General features: G+C 32.5%; 2 protein-coding genes across 2 annotated transcripts; one reads left to right on the plus strand and one right to left on the minus strand.

Moving 5' to 3' along the window:
- Positions 1-886: 886 nt before the first annotated feature.
- LOC120258554 (dehydration-responsive element-binding protein 2C-like) lies at positions 887-1,405 on the minus strand. The gene has a single exon (XM_039266017.1). The coding sequence runs from the start codon at positions 1,403-1,405 to the stop codon at positions 887-889; it is 519 nt and encodes a 172-aa protein (XP_039121951.1).
- A 6,690-nt stretch (positions 1,406-8,095) lies between these two features.
- LOC120258563 (protein PAM71-homolog, chloroplastic) lies at positions 8,096-15,906 on the plus strand. Its single transcript, XM_039266026.1, is given in 11 exon segments — positions 8,096-8,318; positions 8,756-8,918; positions 9,345-9,528; positions 10,766-10,780; positions 10,782-10,814; positions 11,105-11,206; positions 11,839-11,982; positions 12,670-12,735; positions 12,869-12,919; positions 13,017-13,121; positions 15,533-15,906. Coding segments are annotated over 11 exon segments (1,050 nt in total). The 5' UTR covers positions 8,096-8,197; the 3' UTR covers positions 15,599-15,906.
- The last annotated feature ends 1,894 nt before the right edge of the window (positions 15,907-17,800 follow it).

The following is a 17,800-nucleotide window of genomic DNA, read 5'->3' on the forward strand; positions in this document are numbered from 1 at the left end:
CAACCCATTAGGAGTACCAAGAAAACTTCTGAAGGAGCAGCAGAAGGAGGCTACTCCGGCTCATCAGCATTCCAAAATTTTGCCTAGGCAAAATATGCCCTATTTGCAAAAAAGAACACCTGTTGATATGGTCTTCAACCCATTTGGATTACCAAGAAGACTTCTGAAGGAGCAGCAGAAGGAGACTGCTCCAGTTCATCAGCATCCCTATGAGGACTGGATCTGCATTCCAGAAAATCATAAATATTTTTTTTTCTCTAAAAAAAACCTTATCCATATAGATAATCCCTACAAAAGCCAATATATATTTCTATATTTAAAAAAGCAAAAAATGCTTTTATATATATAAAGCATTATTAATGAAAATTTGGCAAGCAAGCATGTGCAAGGCATGTCTAAAACAAGTGACCGCACACCAAAGAGAAATTCTCATCATGTCACCATCTGATTAAACAAATATGAACAGTTAATACATAGTGTAGGCAGAGCTAACTATATCACAAAAAAGCAAACCAAGTTCATCATCTTTAACTCTATGTATATATATATTCATAAGCACTGTACCAAAGAAACATATACAAAGCCACAACCATAACTACAAACTCCTGCTAAAACAACCATCACCATCACCATCACCACCACAACTATAACTTTCTATACTTATAACTATGTAATGCAATATTATATACCATGACACTCCACACAACCACCTTTTTACAAGTAATTTACAAAGCAAGAACAAACCAAGAGCTTTAATTTTTCAGAAGAAGAAGATGATGACCATCAACACCATGAAAATGGCAAAGGCTGCTCAAAGTTCATCATGAGATCCCCATCAAGGTCACCATCTAAAAAACTGGTACCTTCTAGCAATGGTGCAACTTCCCTAAACCCTCCCTAATCCCATATCCTCAGCCTTTGGCAACTTCATCAGAAACTCCTCCCAATCCCTCCCTCCTCCACTCATCCCTTCACTCTCCCCACCACCACCACCACCACAACATGCAACTGCAGCAGCATTAGCAGTACTAGTCTCCACCGGAGAGCTAGACACAGAACCAGAACAAGAGCCAGAGAAAGACAAAGTCTGTGGTTGTGAGATCTGTGTCTTTGACTCAGGAAGGTTAAGCCGAGCACAAGGGCCATAAAGCGCACGAGCAGCACCATCATAAGCAACAGCAGCCTCAAATGAGGTGTTGAAAGTGCCTAGCCAGAGTCTTGCACCACGGTTGGGCTCACGGATCTCAGCCACCCACTTTCCCCACGTCCTCTGCCGGACACCTCGGTAAGTGCAACGCTGATTCTCCGGCCCTCCCTTCCCTTTCATGCACCCCTTCCTTGATCTCCTCAATGGACAGCATTTCCTCTGCTTGCTTTTCTGGCCTTCTTCTTCCTCCCCTGCCATTTCATCAAACACCTTGCAGTTGCAGGCATACCCTTAAACTGCAGGTCTATGTCCCTTTTATATACCAAGTCTTAAGGTTCTTATCCTTTTGTTTGTATGAAACTATGGCTGTTTGGTTCTTAACAGCGTTTTTAGCATTGTGATGAATCACAGCCGTTGAGATGAGAATGAACGAGTGTGATTGAGTGAAGGGAGTCCATTTTTGGTGTTTGTAGAGATAGAGTGATGACCTGGCGTTGCACACGTGTAAGATGGATGTGGGCTCCACGAGTCAATGGAAGGGTTAAGGGAAGGAAAGAGTGATGGCACGTGTAATGTGTATGTGGGCTATGTGGCGGCGGTAGCGAGCGTGGGATGAGAAACTGATTCAGTGAATCGATTTGACGGTGGGGATTGAATCTGGACGAGGACTTGGTTGGATGGTGACGTGGAGGTGTTTATTGGGTGACACGTGGGGAGACGTGTGGTTGCCTTACCGCTATGAGATGAATATTGTCATTTGTCATCAATGGACATGTGTGCCCATAGATATATATATATATATACATTGGCATGTCTTCGGTGACGTCTGTAGATTTTAAATTTAAGAATGTTCAATAATTACCATTAAATTACATCTAATGAGGGCCAATGTTCATTTGTGTGAAGTACCTAATTAATAGTATTTTATAATGCTGTAGTAGTATAGTAATAATAAGCAGAAACAAATCCACTCTTATAAATAAAGTTATGGTTTAATAAAATAAATAAAAGAGATTAAAATAAAAATATAAAAGTCTAATGTTCTATAATCATAGTGGATGTGGGGTCGGAATAGAAATTGGAGGTGTTTTTTTTTGTCATTTTATTCATATAAAGTTATTTTTATGGCTTAGAAATATTTTATATCTAACCCTTCCATGAGAATATAGAAAGCCATTAGTTGTGGGAATAATATACATCTAAGAATAATTAGTTCTGAAGAATAGTTTCATAAATCTTATACCAAATATGAAAATAACATATTCCCTCAATCATATTTTCAGGAATCTTAGATAAATCCCTGTACTAATCTTACTATAAAAACTAATTTGTTATGATTTAAATATATAAAGTAATATATGAAGGGGGTCAGTCATCTAAGGGCCGTTGTTAAATTTAAAATCTAAGGATGTTCCCACCGCAATCGTCAGATCATCATTTAACGGTTGTGAGATTTTCCCCCTCTGGCAAGTTTTCCTCACCTGCAAACGCTATCTCATCTCCGGACACTATGTTTCTTCGTCTCCGGATGCCACGATCTCTTCCCCAGTCTCCTAATGTTGCGAGCCTTTAATAATTGGAATATGATTAACATCTTTTTTTTTTTTAAGATAATTTCTTTCAAGTTTTTCTCAATTCATAAGTGCATTTTTCATTTTTTTGGCACTTACTATCACTAACAAACATTGAAAGTTGGTTTATTGAAAACCTTCACAGTTTATGCATCAACCAAACAATGAAAACACTAACTCAAATCACCAACAAATTAACAGAAGAAATATGTGGATGGGGGAGGACAGGGTTGGTAGCAAGGGAAAATCTTGGCAGTTCCAAGCGAGCTAAGGGAAGGGTTGGCTTGGCAAAATTTTGAATGGATTTGAGGGAAGGGGTTGGCTTAGCAGCAAGGGTCAGTGCCGGAGAAGGGCTCGTAAGGCCGGCCAGAGAAAAGCTTCTTGTGTGTGAAAATAGGGAAAAAGCTTATAGTCCTTGGATTAGCATCCAATGGTTATGATAGATATGTTCCTAGAATTCAAAACTAAAGACGTTCCTAGATAACATATGACCATATACTAATATCCCTAATAATATATAAGGTTTAAAATTATTATTAGTGGTCCAAATAGGGTAATTGTCTGTTTTAACAGTTTAGGTTATTCTTCAACTGATTTAAACTCACAAATAATACATTATAATATATGTGAACTATTAATTTTCACATTGATTTAAGAAAGTAAAACATATAATTAAAATTTTGAAGTCCACAAGGGAAAATCCAAAATTGAATTCATGTTGGAATAGATGGCATTTCTTCATAATATAAATTTTTTTCTAAAAATATGATATATTTATTTTTGATGATAAAATTTGTTATTTTTAAATAAATTTAAATTTATGACGATTTTTAGGGATGAGCATGTCCGCATGCAATGAATGTATTTGTGCATGAATTTAAGAGATGGTTATATTCTCGGTACTGATTGTTATCTTCTTTATCCAAATATAAAATAGACTGATACTTTTCAAATTTCCTAATCAAACAAGAAACTTTAGAACTTCCAAATGTTGTTTTATCAAGCATATTCATAAATTTCCAAAATTAGATAAATGTATTTTTAAAAAAAAGCAAGTAGTTATATCTTTTGGTCTATTGCCATAGGATCCCTTACATAAGGTATTTATGCCTTTTTAAAAAGTCAAGTTTGAACCTCAACCTATCCAGGGTGAAGGTACATGTGTTCTTGAGTTTACAATTGCATTTCATATATGTGCCTGCCCCTGACACCTGATTTGTTCACATTCGAAAAAAATACATATAATAGTGAAGGGCATGGAGTGATTGTCCCATTAATAATATTAATTTGCTTGTCTCGACACGTTGGTAAGTTGGTCTTCCACATTAATAATATATATATATATATGTGGAGTGATTGTTCCCATTAGTGCACTAATTTTATCAAATTGAATGATTGCCTCATTAATTCTCTTGCTTAGGTGAAGGATAACTTGTCCATTTAATGGTATGTCAAATAGAGTCCCTCCCTAGTCCTCACCGCCAATCTTTGGTTTATAAATTGAATTTCTTAGTCTGGTTTTGAGAATCTCTCATTCTATGTTCATAGGTTTGAAAGGTGTAAGGTGTAAGTTCTAGAAATAGTAACTTTTAAATATATATATATATATATATATTAAATAAATAAGCTCATAAAACTTGATGATACAATGATAAACCACGATGGTGAGCATTATGTAATGGTATATAGAGAACTTGGCCTCATAAAGCCTTTTAAATTAGATGTGTGGGTGGGGATGTATCTTCAAAAATGTTTATTGTTATTTAATACGAATAATAGCATAAATTTTACCAAATAGGTGATGTTGTAAGATATATTATTATTATTATTATTATTAAAAAAATATCAAATAAAACAATTATTTTCAATAAAAAATAGTGCAATAATATAACATCATTTTAAATACATATATCAGGAAAAACATAAACCACAATTTGATCTACCACCATTATCCATACCAAACATGTGAGATATCCAGATATGTTTATTAAGAGTGTATTTGGTTCACTGAAGTGAAGATTAAAATAACAGAAGCGGGAGTTGATGTGACACTTACACTTGTTTGGTTCATTGAAGTAGAAACCGAAGTGCAGAAGTGATCATTTCCAAAATCTTTCACTTCATTTTTTGACTTTAGGAAAATTTTGGTCAAAGTTTACTTTCGCCGTGTTGTTTCATGTGGGTGATTAAAATAATCCATATTTATTTATTTATTCATTATTTTTTTTTATCTTTTATCATTTTTTAATTATTTAATTATTTATTTTTTTTCTCCTTTATTGGTTATAAATCTTTTAAATAAGATTATTATGATAAATATTTATAAGATCAACCTCACAAGTACAAAGAGGTAATTTCAACACACGATAAAGTGGTGATTAGGACCTCATTTTCATCATTTTTTTAATTTTAATTTTTATTAATTAAAAAAATGGTTAATGATTTGACACTTCTTTTTTCAACCAAACACATAAAATTGAACATTTCAACTAAAACTTTTACTTTAACTAAGTGACACTTCAAGACTTTCATCACTTCGGTGGACTACTTCTAAACTAAACATACAAAAGAGATAACTACATCCCATAATTTTGTACTTTCTAAAAACATTGTAGAATTAATCCTTCTTTATAAAGACAACTAAATTATAGTTCATCCACTTTAACATGCATATTATATTAAAACAACTTATTTATATTTGTTGTATAACACCATCAACTTATTAAACTTCTTTTATTACTAAAAGTTTTTATAAAGTTAGGCACACGCACATTACACATTTTTATGATCTAAACAAAATATTATCATATTAATTTAAATATTTAGATATTATAAACATTAAAAGTATTATAATTACCTGAAAAAAATTTTACTAGTGTCTCTACTTTTGGTTTTGCCCATGTTTAATAATGTAAAGGTCAAAATATCAAAATGGTCTCTCTATTTTATGTTTTTCACCCTTTTAGTCCCTCTAATATAAAATCGGCTTTTTTGATCCTCGTATTTGTACATTTCATTCTCTTGGTCTCTCTAATTGACAGATCCGCCATTTTAGTCCTTCCAGCTGATGAACTAAAAGGACCAAAATGGATGAAAATGTGTAAATACGAGGACTAAAATGGCGGATTTCATAGCTAAAGGATGAAAATGTACAAATATAAAGACCAAAAGGGAAGATTTTATATTAGAGGGACTAAAAGGATAAAAAACATAAAATAAAGGGACTGTTTTGATATTTAAACCTAATGTAAATAAACTACCATATATACACATCTACTATATTTTTGTTTTGCATAGAAAAACAAAATTAAACTCTTGAACTTTTATATAAAAATCACATATGTTATCTTTTGAGTGTTATCGGTCAACTTATTACTTTTTAAATGACTTTGAGGTTATTATTTCTTACATGACTCTATAGCTACAAGTTTTCCTAATTATCCTACTCAAGTATAAATTGATACGGAAAATGAAGAAAAAAAATGTGAGGGAGCTAATGTGTTTAAAGATTAAAAAAATATATATATTACTATCAATTATTATAATTTCCAGTTAAGGGGGCATTCATTTCAGAGAAAGTGGGAGAAAATAAGGGGAAGTGGTCTAACTTCCCCCACTTCTGATATTTATTTGTGCTGAAAGGAGGTCTCCCACTCCGACTGAAGTGGATTTTGAACTAAACCCATTTCAGTATTTTTTTAACTGAAGTGGGGGAAGTGAATCAATCTATAAAAACTAATTTCTTTTTATTTCTAAAGTCTTTTTTGAACTCATAGAACTTAACACCTAAATCTTTCGGTTCTATTCTCACTTTCGGCAAATGAGCAGAAAAATTCTGAAAGTGATATCACTTCCCCTACTTCAAAGAAGTAGCATTTCCCTCATTTTCTCTCATTTACAGTGAAATGAACGCCTTAAGTGAGACATGTGTGACATGTTAATCAAGGAGTGATAAAGATCGTGAAAAAAATACGTCAGCAGGGTAAAAAAGTTAAATCAGCTAATGTCACACACACACAAAGTGTTAATATCTGAACATTATCATAATGTCATCAATATGGATAGTAAGTTTTAAAAATTTGGACATGGAATACTGGAATAGACCCCAAATCCCTAGGACATGGAAGAGTTGAAAAATAAACATGCTAACCTCACACCTAAAAAAATATCATTCATATTAAACTATTATTTTCTTCCCAAAAATGGTCAGCAGTTGACAGTTCCTAAATATTGATTTTTGTATTTATATGCTTGAAATATTCTATATTAACCCTTGACTTTATCCTTATGATCATATTTATTTTTTATTTTAAAAAAATAATTAACTTATCCTCCACTTAAATATCTCATTTAAATCATATAAATAATTTTAGAGAATTTAACATAAAATCGGAAATACATCCATCAGACCAATTTTCTGAGTTGTTGATCCAATCATTTTACAAGTGGTATTAAAACAGATCTGAAATACTAGAGAAATGGAGATCAAGAGGTTTGCAATTTGGTGCTAGTTGATTAGTTCATGAGGTGAGCCCAACTATAGTAACTCCTGCTGACATGCGCCCCTAATCACTTGATAATAAAGTACTCTTTTCGGGCTTTTTTTTACTTGTCCATTTTAACTAATTTACATTAATTAAAAAATAGATTAATATTAGTTAATAATCTAAAATTTATAAAAATTTATATTAACTTTCTAAAATTATTTTTATTTAAAATATAAAAATTTGTTGAGTATTCCCTCCCATCATTTTTACTTGTTTCATTTTAAAGGTTTTTTTTTTGTGTTTTTACTTGTCTAATTCGAAAATTTATGAATCTACCTTTTATATTCGACGGACTTCTATAACTTTCAATAAATTATATTCAACTACACACTTTATTAAATAATATTTTAAATAAAGATAATACTAAAAAATTAATATAATTTTTTATAAATTTTATATTACTAACAGACTTCAACCGTCTTTCTTAATTTATGTGAATTAGTTAAAATGGACAAATAAAAAAACCAGGCGAACTGTTATTTATTGAAGTTATAGAAGTATATTAAATATATAAAATAAAATTTAATAATTTTTTTTTTTTGATAAAAAAATTTAATAATTCATAAATTTTTTAAATTGACAAATAAAAAAAGACAAAAAAATTCACAAGTAAAAAAAGACTGTAGCGAGTAATAACTAATCTTATTTTTCTTCCAACTGCAAAAAAAATAAAAAAATAAAAAAAAACATGAATTCATCCTTGACCGTTGAAATTGGGCCGGTCAAGATCATGCGGCCCATAATATTTTATCCTCAAGCCTGCCACGTGGCAGCCGTTAAGAGTACTTGCTTCATCTCAGAGAACTCACTATCAAATGTTGTTCCTTTGCTCTTCCACAAAGCTTCGAAATCCCTCGAAATTTAGAATTTGAATTTCTAGGGTTTGGAGCGGGTGGGGATTGGGATGGATTTGCTGAGATTTTGATTGAAAGATGTTGTCTTGCGATCTCCAAGCTCGTCTCCTTTCAAGCGGGAAATCCCCTGCTCTTGCTTTCTCTGTTTCCTCTCCATTTTTAAACCGTCGAATTGAATTCAGAAGGTCTTCGATTGATTGTGAGCTTCTAATTCCTTGTTTTTGTTGTTTTTTTCTTATGATTTTTAACATTGATGGTGTTTGGGTTCCAATTTTTTTGGTTTACAGTGGTGAATGGTTGTTGGAAGAGATTAAGATGTAGGAATTCAGCTTAATTTAGGTGTTTTTTTAGTGCTTTATTGGGAATTCAGCTTAATGTCCTTGCTCACTGGTGGTTAAGAGTTAGATTTTAGTCCTTTTTGAGTGTAAGAGATTAGATGTAGGAATTCAGCACTCTGGAGGTGTAAATGGAGGACAAAAATGGTGTTTGAATCTCTGTTGATTAATGCTTGTTGAAATTGTTTAAAATGTGGAAATTTTAGTACTATTTGATTCTCTTTTGTGTAGTTTGGAGTAATGTTTACTGTTTTCTTCTTTAAATCATGTTTGTCTTTTTCTTTCCTCTGGTTTATTGCAGTAAGATTTGAAATCATATCTTCAAGATTGAAGTTATCGAGAGGAAGCGTTAGAGCACAGGCGTCAAATGTCAATATTGGAGCTGGAGGTTATGATGGGTCAGGAGAGATTGAAAATACCAGGAATCCTGCAGATAACACATCCGGAAAAACCTCTTCTGAATTGTGAGTATTGTTTCAGAATTAATTGTTGTAGGTTCTGTTGCGAAAGTATCAAAATTGGAGAGTGATTCCTATTCTGGATTCAATTGTCTAGGAACTTATATGCTACAAATTTATGCTCATAATAATGATTTCAACAAGTAGATTGATGTATTCTACTATTTTGTTAATGCCTGAAAAAGTAGTTTCTTCCTATATGTTGTTGTGAGTATCAAAATTGGAGAGTGATTCCTATTCTGGATTCAGTGGTCTAGGAGCTTATATGTTATGAGGTTATGCTCAAAATAACAATTTCAACAAGTAGATTGATGCACATTCAAGTAGTATCTTTTATATTTTTGTTTTCTATAACAATCACTAATAACTTTGAGTTTCCCTAACTTCTTTTTACTGAGCTTGCAATTTCATGTGTTTGGGATGCATTGGCAGGGGAAAGCAATTTTCTGGATTTCGTTATCTACTTTCTATTTCAGGAGTCCTACTTGGATGCTCACTAGTGTTTTCACTTGTTGCTTTCGCAAAGATTGGCCCTTCTGCTCTTATGTCCGCACTAGCAAAATCAGGCTTCACTGCTGCATTCACATTGATATTTGTTTCTGAGATTGGAGACAAGGTCAGTGAGCTGCATTAAGCAATCTTTTCTGGTTTCTTTTTTTGATAAAAAAGCAATTAACGGCTGCATTACTAGTATCATATTAAAATTTACTTGTTTCCATGTGTGCCAGGAAAAAATTTATAAATTCCATTTTCTACCTGCGTACTTCATACCCGTTAGTCCTATTTTCAGTTTGTGTGATAATAATAAAAAACCTCTGTAAAGATGCTTATCCTTGGGCGGCAATGTGTATACCTCTAGTGGCTGCTTTATTTTTCTGTTGCCACTGTGTCTGTATTTAGACATTTAACAAGTTCAAGTTATGTATGCATTGGTGGATATTTTCATACTATGTGCTAGAGTTTTCATTATAAGGTCTAGTGAATAACATTGTGCTGTGATAAAGTATCTGTTTGTGAGATTGACGTGAGAAGGACAGAAATTGATGATATTGAGGTCTCATTGGAGTTTTATTGTTTTAACTGGATTCTTCTACAAAACCCATAGTGATCAGGTTCAGTCTTATGGATGAAATATATGGAACAGGTGATTGCTATGTTTGAGCAATATACATCATACGAGGGATTGAACACCTAAGACATGAGATGGTGGCATCCTCATAGATGTCTCAGGGCAAATGGTTGCGTAAAATTTGAACAATCATGTCATCCAAACTCAACAATTGCCAGGGCTTGTGACAGGGTTTAGGGTTTAGAGTTTCTTCATAGACCGAACACAACAAGCACAATGACTTCTCCTTTCTTTTGACCAACGTACTTTACTTTGGAGCTTTAAGGAAAAAAATTGATCCACTGTTCCTCACCTCCCATAGTTTAATTTTGCTTGCTATCTATCATTTTTCTCTTTCTACCGTTTTATTTTTTCGGTTCAAAACCTGTAATCCTTTTCCACAGCCTATAATTATAATATGGTAGTAAGGCATCCAGGGTTTATGGTTGATCTACTATTATACAGATCACTTTTACTGGGTCTTATCTGTTTAATGCATACACCTTGAAATTTAGATTTACATGATAAATTGCATTAAGATAAACATTAACTTCCATTTAAGATATGTCGTTTTCATGATGCATTATGATCACCTTTCAAATTTCATGCATTCTCAAATTATGTTTGATTTTGAATATGTAAGATGCTGGTCTAATTATGAGTATATTGAATCTTTTCAAATATTATATGCTATGTTTTACTGAAATTTAGCCTGATAAAGGTTTGAATGTCTTTATATTTGCAGACATTTTTCATCGCAGGCCTTGTTGGCTATGCAATATGACAAAGCACTGGTATATGACCACACCTATCCAGTATTCTACCTCTATTACTTTCTTGTGTGCAATGTTTGGTAAAAGCTTCAAGGTTGCATCTTGTGTGATTTTCTATTTATGAAAGTTGTTTTCATGATAATGCCTTTGTGCTCTGTGATCTTGCATGCTTAAAAATTGCAGGCTCTGTTCAGAAGTTATAGCATTCAGTGTTCTACTTGATGTTTACAGCAAAAATGGCTCAGAAACTATAAAAAAGTTAAATTTCTTATTTATTGTGTTTAATGTTATGATTTATTGCCTACAAACAGGTTTTACTTGGGTCCATGGGTGCTCTTTCCCTTATGACAATCTTATCCGTCATAATAGGCCGGGTTTTCCAGTCTGTACCTGCACAGTTCCAGACAAGTAGGTTCTGAGTTATTTATACCATTCTTTGATTATTGAAAATAGCTTCCATATCACAATGGGTCACTAATTTCTAGCGCATTCTAAATCTAGATAAGCTTATTGGTAATACCATCTCTACAATCCTCCATGGGCGCTCACCTGTTATCAGTTTGTTTTTGATTAATCTTGCATTCATGGCTTTGATGTATGCTTCTTTGAAAACCATCTTAAATTCATTTCTTTTTCTTTTTCTTGTGTATATAGAGTGCATTTGCTCTTACATTGATCTTATGTATGCATCTAAAAATAATTCTAGTTCTAAGGGTGGGTTTGGTTCAGAGGGAAGAATGTAAATCAAAGGAATTTTTTCAAATATTAGGTTGGAAGGAAAATTTTTATTTGAGCAAATTAAAATTTAACTTAATAAATACTAATAAAAGCTAAGTATTTTTAAATTAAAAATTTACTTTTCTAAATATGTTTATAACTTATCCCAAATTGTTTGGTAGGGGGAATAGGACTTATCCCCCAACCAAACATAGTGTAGGAGTAGTTTAAGTAATTTTATTTCTTCTTGAGTATTTCTTCACATGAATTTCTACTTTTTGTATCAATATTGAATTGCTGATGCTTGATAAGCGCTACTAATTGAGAGTATGCGGCAGTGGCACTTCTTACATTCTTCGGTTACAAGTCAATAAAAGATGCATGGGAGCTTCCATCAGTTGAGAAGAAGCACAGCGGAGATAGCCCTGGATTGGGAGAGCTTGTAGAAGCTGAGGAGCTTGTGAAGGAAAAGGTTTGTCATCCAACTACTTTGCATCAGTTTTCCTCTTTGCAAGCATGGATCTTTCTGGGGTATGGCTGGCTTTTGATGATTGAACTGTGTTTGTGCCTAGCATCTGAATGTTAACACTGTAATGCAAGCATCTTATATTATCCAAGGTCTGCTAAATTTGTTCGTTATTATTTATAAGATTAATCACAATAAATTTAGCAGATATTTTTTGTTTAGTATCAGGTGCATAACCTGCCATTGTCGTGGGAATACTCAAATCAATCGGTTTGCACTAAAAGATGTCTGCCTAAAGTTTCTTTACCACTGTAACTTAAGTCATTTCTGTTATATATATAGATATATATATATATATTTGAGAAAGGTAGATAGACCAGTGGCCACATTAATTAACGATAGAAGGTACACTCATTACAAGGGGCTATTGTAGCATATGGCCAGCAGCAAGCAGAAGGTATGCGGAAAATAGATTCTGTTCAATATTGGAGAAGAACTACAAATACAAGTTTACAAGCAATTGTGTCTATGGTTGCCTGATGCTGTTTGGTTTATTTTCTCAGATTTTCTCGCTCTGGAAACACCGCCCTTATTTTCAGCACATTCAAACTTCATTAGGACTTTTATTGATTAAAGAAAGCTTAACATTTTTCTACAATTGTATCTGTTCAATAAAAATTTAAGCTCCTGCAGGTTGCCAAGAAACTAACCAGCCCTCTTGAGGTTGTCTGGGAGTCCTTCAGCCTTGTATTCTTTGCAGTGAGTAACCAGCTGACTACATATCTTTGTAGCTATAATTCAATACAAAATATATGTTTATTGAATGTCAGATTAGAACAGTATAATTATGTTGTATCTTTCAACTCTCCCGATGTTTTTATTCTTTCCCCAGGAATGGGGTGATCGCTCAATGCTGGCTACAATTGCACTTGGTGCTGCCCAGGTTCGTTCCCTAACTTTCTCTTGAAGTGTTGTTTGCATCCAATAATAATGAGAATCTGATTTATGTATGTTGTTATTGTTGGATATATTCCATGTAGTCTCCTTGGGGAGTAGCTGGCGGAGCCATTGCCGGACACCTAGTTGCAACAGCAATTGCTGTTATAGGCGGAGCACTTCTGGCTAATTATATCTCAGAAAAAGTGGTAAATTGCTTGACCATAAGTTTCTTCTCTCCCCTTCCATGTTATATTTATATTTTTTTTATTTTATGTGCGCGAAGGCACAAGCACAACCTTCAAAATGTTCTTAATGACAAATTTTTTCTCTATCAAATTATAAATCCTACATATTTATTGTTAGATTCATTAGGATTATAGCTTATACATTGTATTGTGATCATCCTTGTAATCTAGTTCATATTTTCTATTCTTAATACTCATGAACAAAATCGTGCCTCTGCTGCCTGATTTGATCAATGGATATTGATTTTACGCCTCTTGCATTCATAAATACATATATCTATTCTGTTTAACATTATAATTTATATGTTCTCGCGAATTTGCTGTCAATTTCTTAGTATGACTATTGGAATTTCTCTTTCACCTTCGGCATTCATTACTACATATTTTTTATCTTCAAAGTAAGAAATTCTGCATAGTAGCAAGAGATTGCCCAATATGATTAGGTAATTACTTTTTTAGCCTCACAATACACGTGTATTTCACATGATTCTATAAGCCCAGGAGTGTTTGCTTCAATTTCTGAGAAGCATTTTGCCTTATTTACTATTGCCTATAGAAATTAGAAGCTTGCATTAATTTGAACTCTTATTAATTGTCGTTCTACATGGGCTTGTTAGATTAATTTTTTTTAACCGTAGAGTTTAATTCAAATGTATACATTCAATCAGACACATGTTTAATTAATTAATTAATCTATCTGGGGCTCTGATAGAATTGGGGCTTGGTTGTTAATTCAAATCAAACATATATATATTAGGTTGATATGGTACAATTAAAAAAAAACTAAAAAAATCAAAATATTCAAAATAAAGTTCGTGTTAAGATGTAACAATTACAGCTGTCTTAATCAAATTGTGAAATTTGAACTGATTAGGAAAAAAAGGGCCTAGATTATATGTTTTATTAATATTTACTAAACCAACTCTATGTAGCTAGAGAAGTTTTATAAGTAATCCCAAGAATAACAGAAATGGTCTTTTCTCCAATTTTTCAAACTTGCAAGTTTGAAAAATACCATATTAATGATTCAGTTATGAAACCAGGGAAAAAAAAATGGTTAGAAAAATTCTTGGTTACAACTGGTGTGTGTCACGTTGCAACTGGTGAATGAATCAAAACTGTTGGATATGTCCAATGTGACGATGAATTATAAATTGAATATTTTGCATATATTTTTATTGCCACGTGATGAATATTTGACAATTTAGGACAAATAATGGCATGTGCCTATGTAGCTAATAACTACACCAAAATTAGTAGAACTTGCATGTTATACTTGTGATAATATCTAAATAATCCTAGATACCCAATTGTTAGATAAGCATACACAACCTTAAGAGGATATATCTGAATAATTCACTTTACAATTCACTGTTATAAGATATATTCAACAATTTTAGTATTGTGAAGATAGAAAAAATAGTTTGTATATTCAAATTAGGAAATGAGTACAAGGGTATATATAGAGAAATATTAGGGTTTGTGATATGAGCCCAATATTGCCCATTAATCGATCTAAACTATAATATAACTATGGCAAGTTTCATATACCAATCTAATTTAGAAGTAACTTCTGTTTACTATGCGTGTCACTTTGTAACTGAAGGATAAATCAAAATTGTTGGATACGTGCGATATCCCCCGATGAATTATAAATTGAATATTTTATATATATTTTTATTGCCACATAATGGTTTTCCGACAATTTAGGATAATTCATGCCATGTGTCTCGTGTAGCCAATAACTACACCAAATAACCAAATTAGTACAACTTGCATCTTTTATATTGTGCTAAATACCCAATTGTGAGACAAGCATCACACAACAATAAAGATATATATGAATTATTCACTTTACACTTCACTATTGATACATTCAACAATATTAGTGTAATGCACTTGTCTAACTTAGAAGTAACTTTTGTTTATTACAAGTTTATTTTTATCAAATTCTTTGATCACTGCATATAAACAAAATAGAGAAAAAGAATTCTGCTTGTAATAGATGTTAGTAGAAATAAAGTTCAATGGTTGTGATTTGTTTAGTTACTGTGTAAAGAATTGATTCAACGGTTGAGATTGAAATATGTTACATCCTATTTTTTTGTTATACACTATTTATAAACACAGTAATATAATATTATGAATCACTTTTTTTTACAGTGCGCTATTTATAAGCACAGTAATTCATGATAAGAAACTATAGATTTATAAACTATAGACGTTCACAGAGGATTGGGGCTCAACAAAATATATCAAGTATATTTCCATTGGTTTTGATGTAATGAGACTGGTGTAACCTACAATTTTCGGCAATTTTCTTTTATATGGCAATATATATTTGTTTGTTTTAATGAAATTTCTAATATCAGGTTGGATATTTGGGTGGAGTTTTGTTTCTGATTTTTGCCATTGCTACACTGCTGGGTATTTTCTGATAATTGAAGCAGAGACAAGTAGAAGAAGAGCAGGTGTGCCATTAAATTGTACACTTCTTTTTGGGTTTATTGTTAGCCAAACAAGTAATAACCCTAGGAAAAGATCAAATAATGTCTTTTTTTTTTGTATAATCAATTAAACTTTATTTATGTTCCACATTATGCATCCTTCTCTTTTTCGAGACTCAAATTTGTAACTGTTTATTGTGTTTCTATTAACATTTGTTAATGTTTATTCAACATTTTATTTTTGTAAATCAGTTATTCTTTTATTAACGTTGCAATAAATCTTCTGCCAAGTTTGTACTTTTCCTGATCTCACCAACAGTGATATATATATATATATATAATTAAAATTAATTAATCTATATTTATGATATCATATAAGCAATTTCAAATTTTTAGAAAGTAAACAAGCTCGTCATGTAGGCAAAGTTGTCTCTTTTCGTCACATGCCACCGATGAATACATTAAACATTTAATTTTAAAATATTATTATAAAAAATTAATTAAAATTATTATCAATTAGATAAAAGTCTTTTTTACATATATTTTTTTTTATCAATGGAATTGATTAAGTGACAAAAATTTGAATCACTTAACCATTTTTTTTTTTCCTTTTTTGAGTGCTTTAATCCATGCTAATTCTGAGAGATTGCTATGAAAATGATGCGTTGAATGATATATCACAGTTCAGATCTCACCACTGAGCATTTTCAATGGTTTTACATTGCTAATTTGTATCAATTCAACAAGGGACAAATATGTATAGAAATACACCAATTTTAATAGTTTTCAGACCTCTTAGAAAAATTCACTCTGTTTTGCAATTTTAGAGAGATAAAATCACTATTTCTCTCACAAGAGACTCACTCCCATACCATGAATAGTACAAGAACAGTATTTGACCTAATTGTATAATGCATGAACAGTACTGTCGAGAGAAGGATTCAAACCCTTACCCTCCCCCTTGCACTTTTGTGTCATACTATTGCGCAATCCAATGATTTACTTTATAGAGTGTTTTAATTCGTACTAGCTGTGATAGATCTATACAAAACTTAGATCTCCATGTATATTATTTTAAGGTTTTTAGATTATGAGTTTATATTGATTCAACTACTTTTGGAGGAATTCAAGGCTTTTGTGGTTAAATTTGAAAAAATGTGGTATTCTAAGCTGAAAAATGCGTTTTTTTCTTGTAATGGACAAGAGAGGAATGAGAGAATAAGTAGAAAGTGGATTTATAGATAAGATGGTATTATGGGGATAGATAGTGCTTTCATAATTTTATATCAAGACTCTGCAAGTTCACTATTAATTCTCTAATGTTTTACTCTTGGATGATAAATTTATTTATATACTTGGCAAGTGTGGTCATGAATATTTTTATTGGCAAGAGATATGAGTAACAAATATGTCTGTTTTTTTAGTGAAGAGGAGGGGCGAACCCACTAGAGACCCAGGGACGTGCACAAGCCTCGGTAGAATAAGTGGAGACGGGGCCGTGCTCACGTGGGCGCTGAAATCACTCATACACAATCACTATTCACAACTCCTAGAAATGTGTCATCAGCCGAGAATCGAACTCTCACCACTCGGTGAGAGCTCTATCGGTGACCCGTATACCAATAGACCCAAAGGTCGTTGGTAAATAACAAATATGTTGTTGCGAAGGACTTCTTATCCTCATGGAAATCCTCCTGCACTTCTTGGTAAAGCAGAAGGTTGACCTTTCTGTAATTTAAATGTAAAGTGGTTTAGGTTAGCCTTGTTAGCATGTGAGAGTTGACATGTGTAAGCTAATTTAGTTCCAACCTAGTCATGGATCCGATTTCCTTTTCTGTTTGGTTACAAGATGAACTCATTTTATGATGTAAAACTCTGGAATAGGTTTTGTTTGCTAGACTTAACTCCGCTCTGCTTATTTTATTTGAGTAAACTTTGTCTAGCTACGGCCAACGTTCAAATGGTCTATTAATATCCAAGTCTTTCTATCATAACCCTTCATATATAAGAAGAGTTTGAATCTCGGGTGATGGTACATTTTTTGGGAGAATGAGAAGTGATTGTTTATGAGTGATCACAACACTTACGTGTATACAGACCTTGTCCCCACTTTGCTCCGTTGGAATTTATGCACGCCCTTGCTATTTTTAGCAACTTAGCAGCTGATTGACGGACAATAGGAAGAGGTAAGTT

This window comes from Dioscorea cayenensis, chromosome 1 (genome assembly GCF_009730915.1).
Source record: "Dioscorea cayenensis subsp. rotundata cultivar TDr96_F1 chromosome 1, TDr96_F1_v2_PseudoChromosome.rev07_lg8_w22 25.fasta, whole genome shotgun sequence".
In the NCBI taxonomy this organism is placed as follows: domain Eukaryota; kingdom Viridiplantae; phylum Streptophyta; class Magnoliopsida; order Dioscoreales; family Dioscoreaceae; genus Dioscorea; species Dioscorea cayenensis.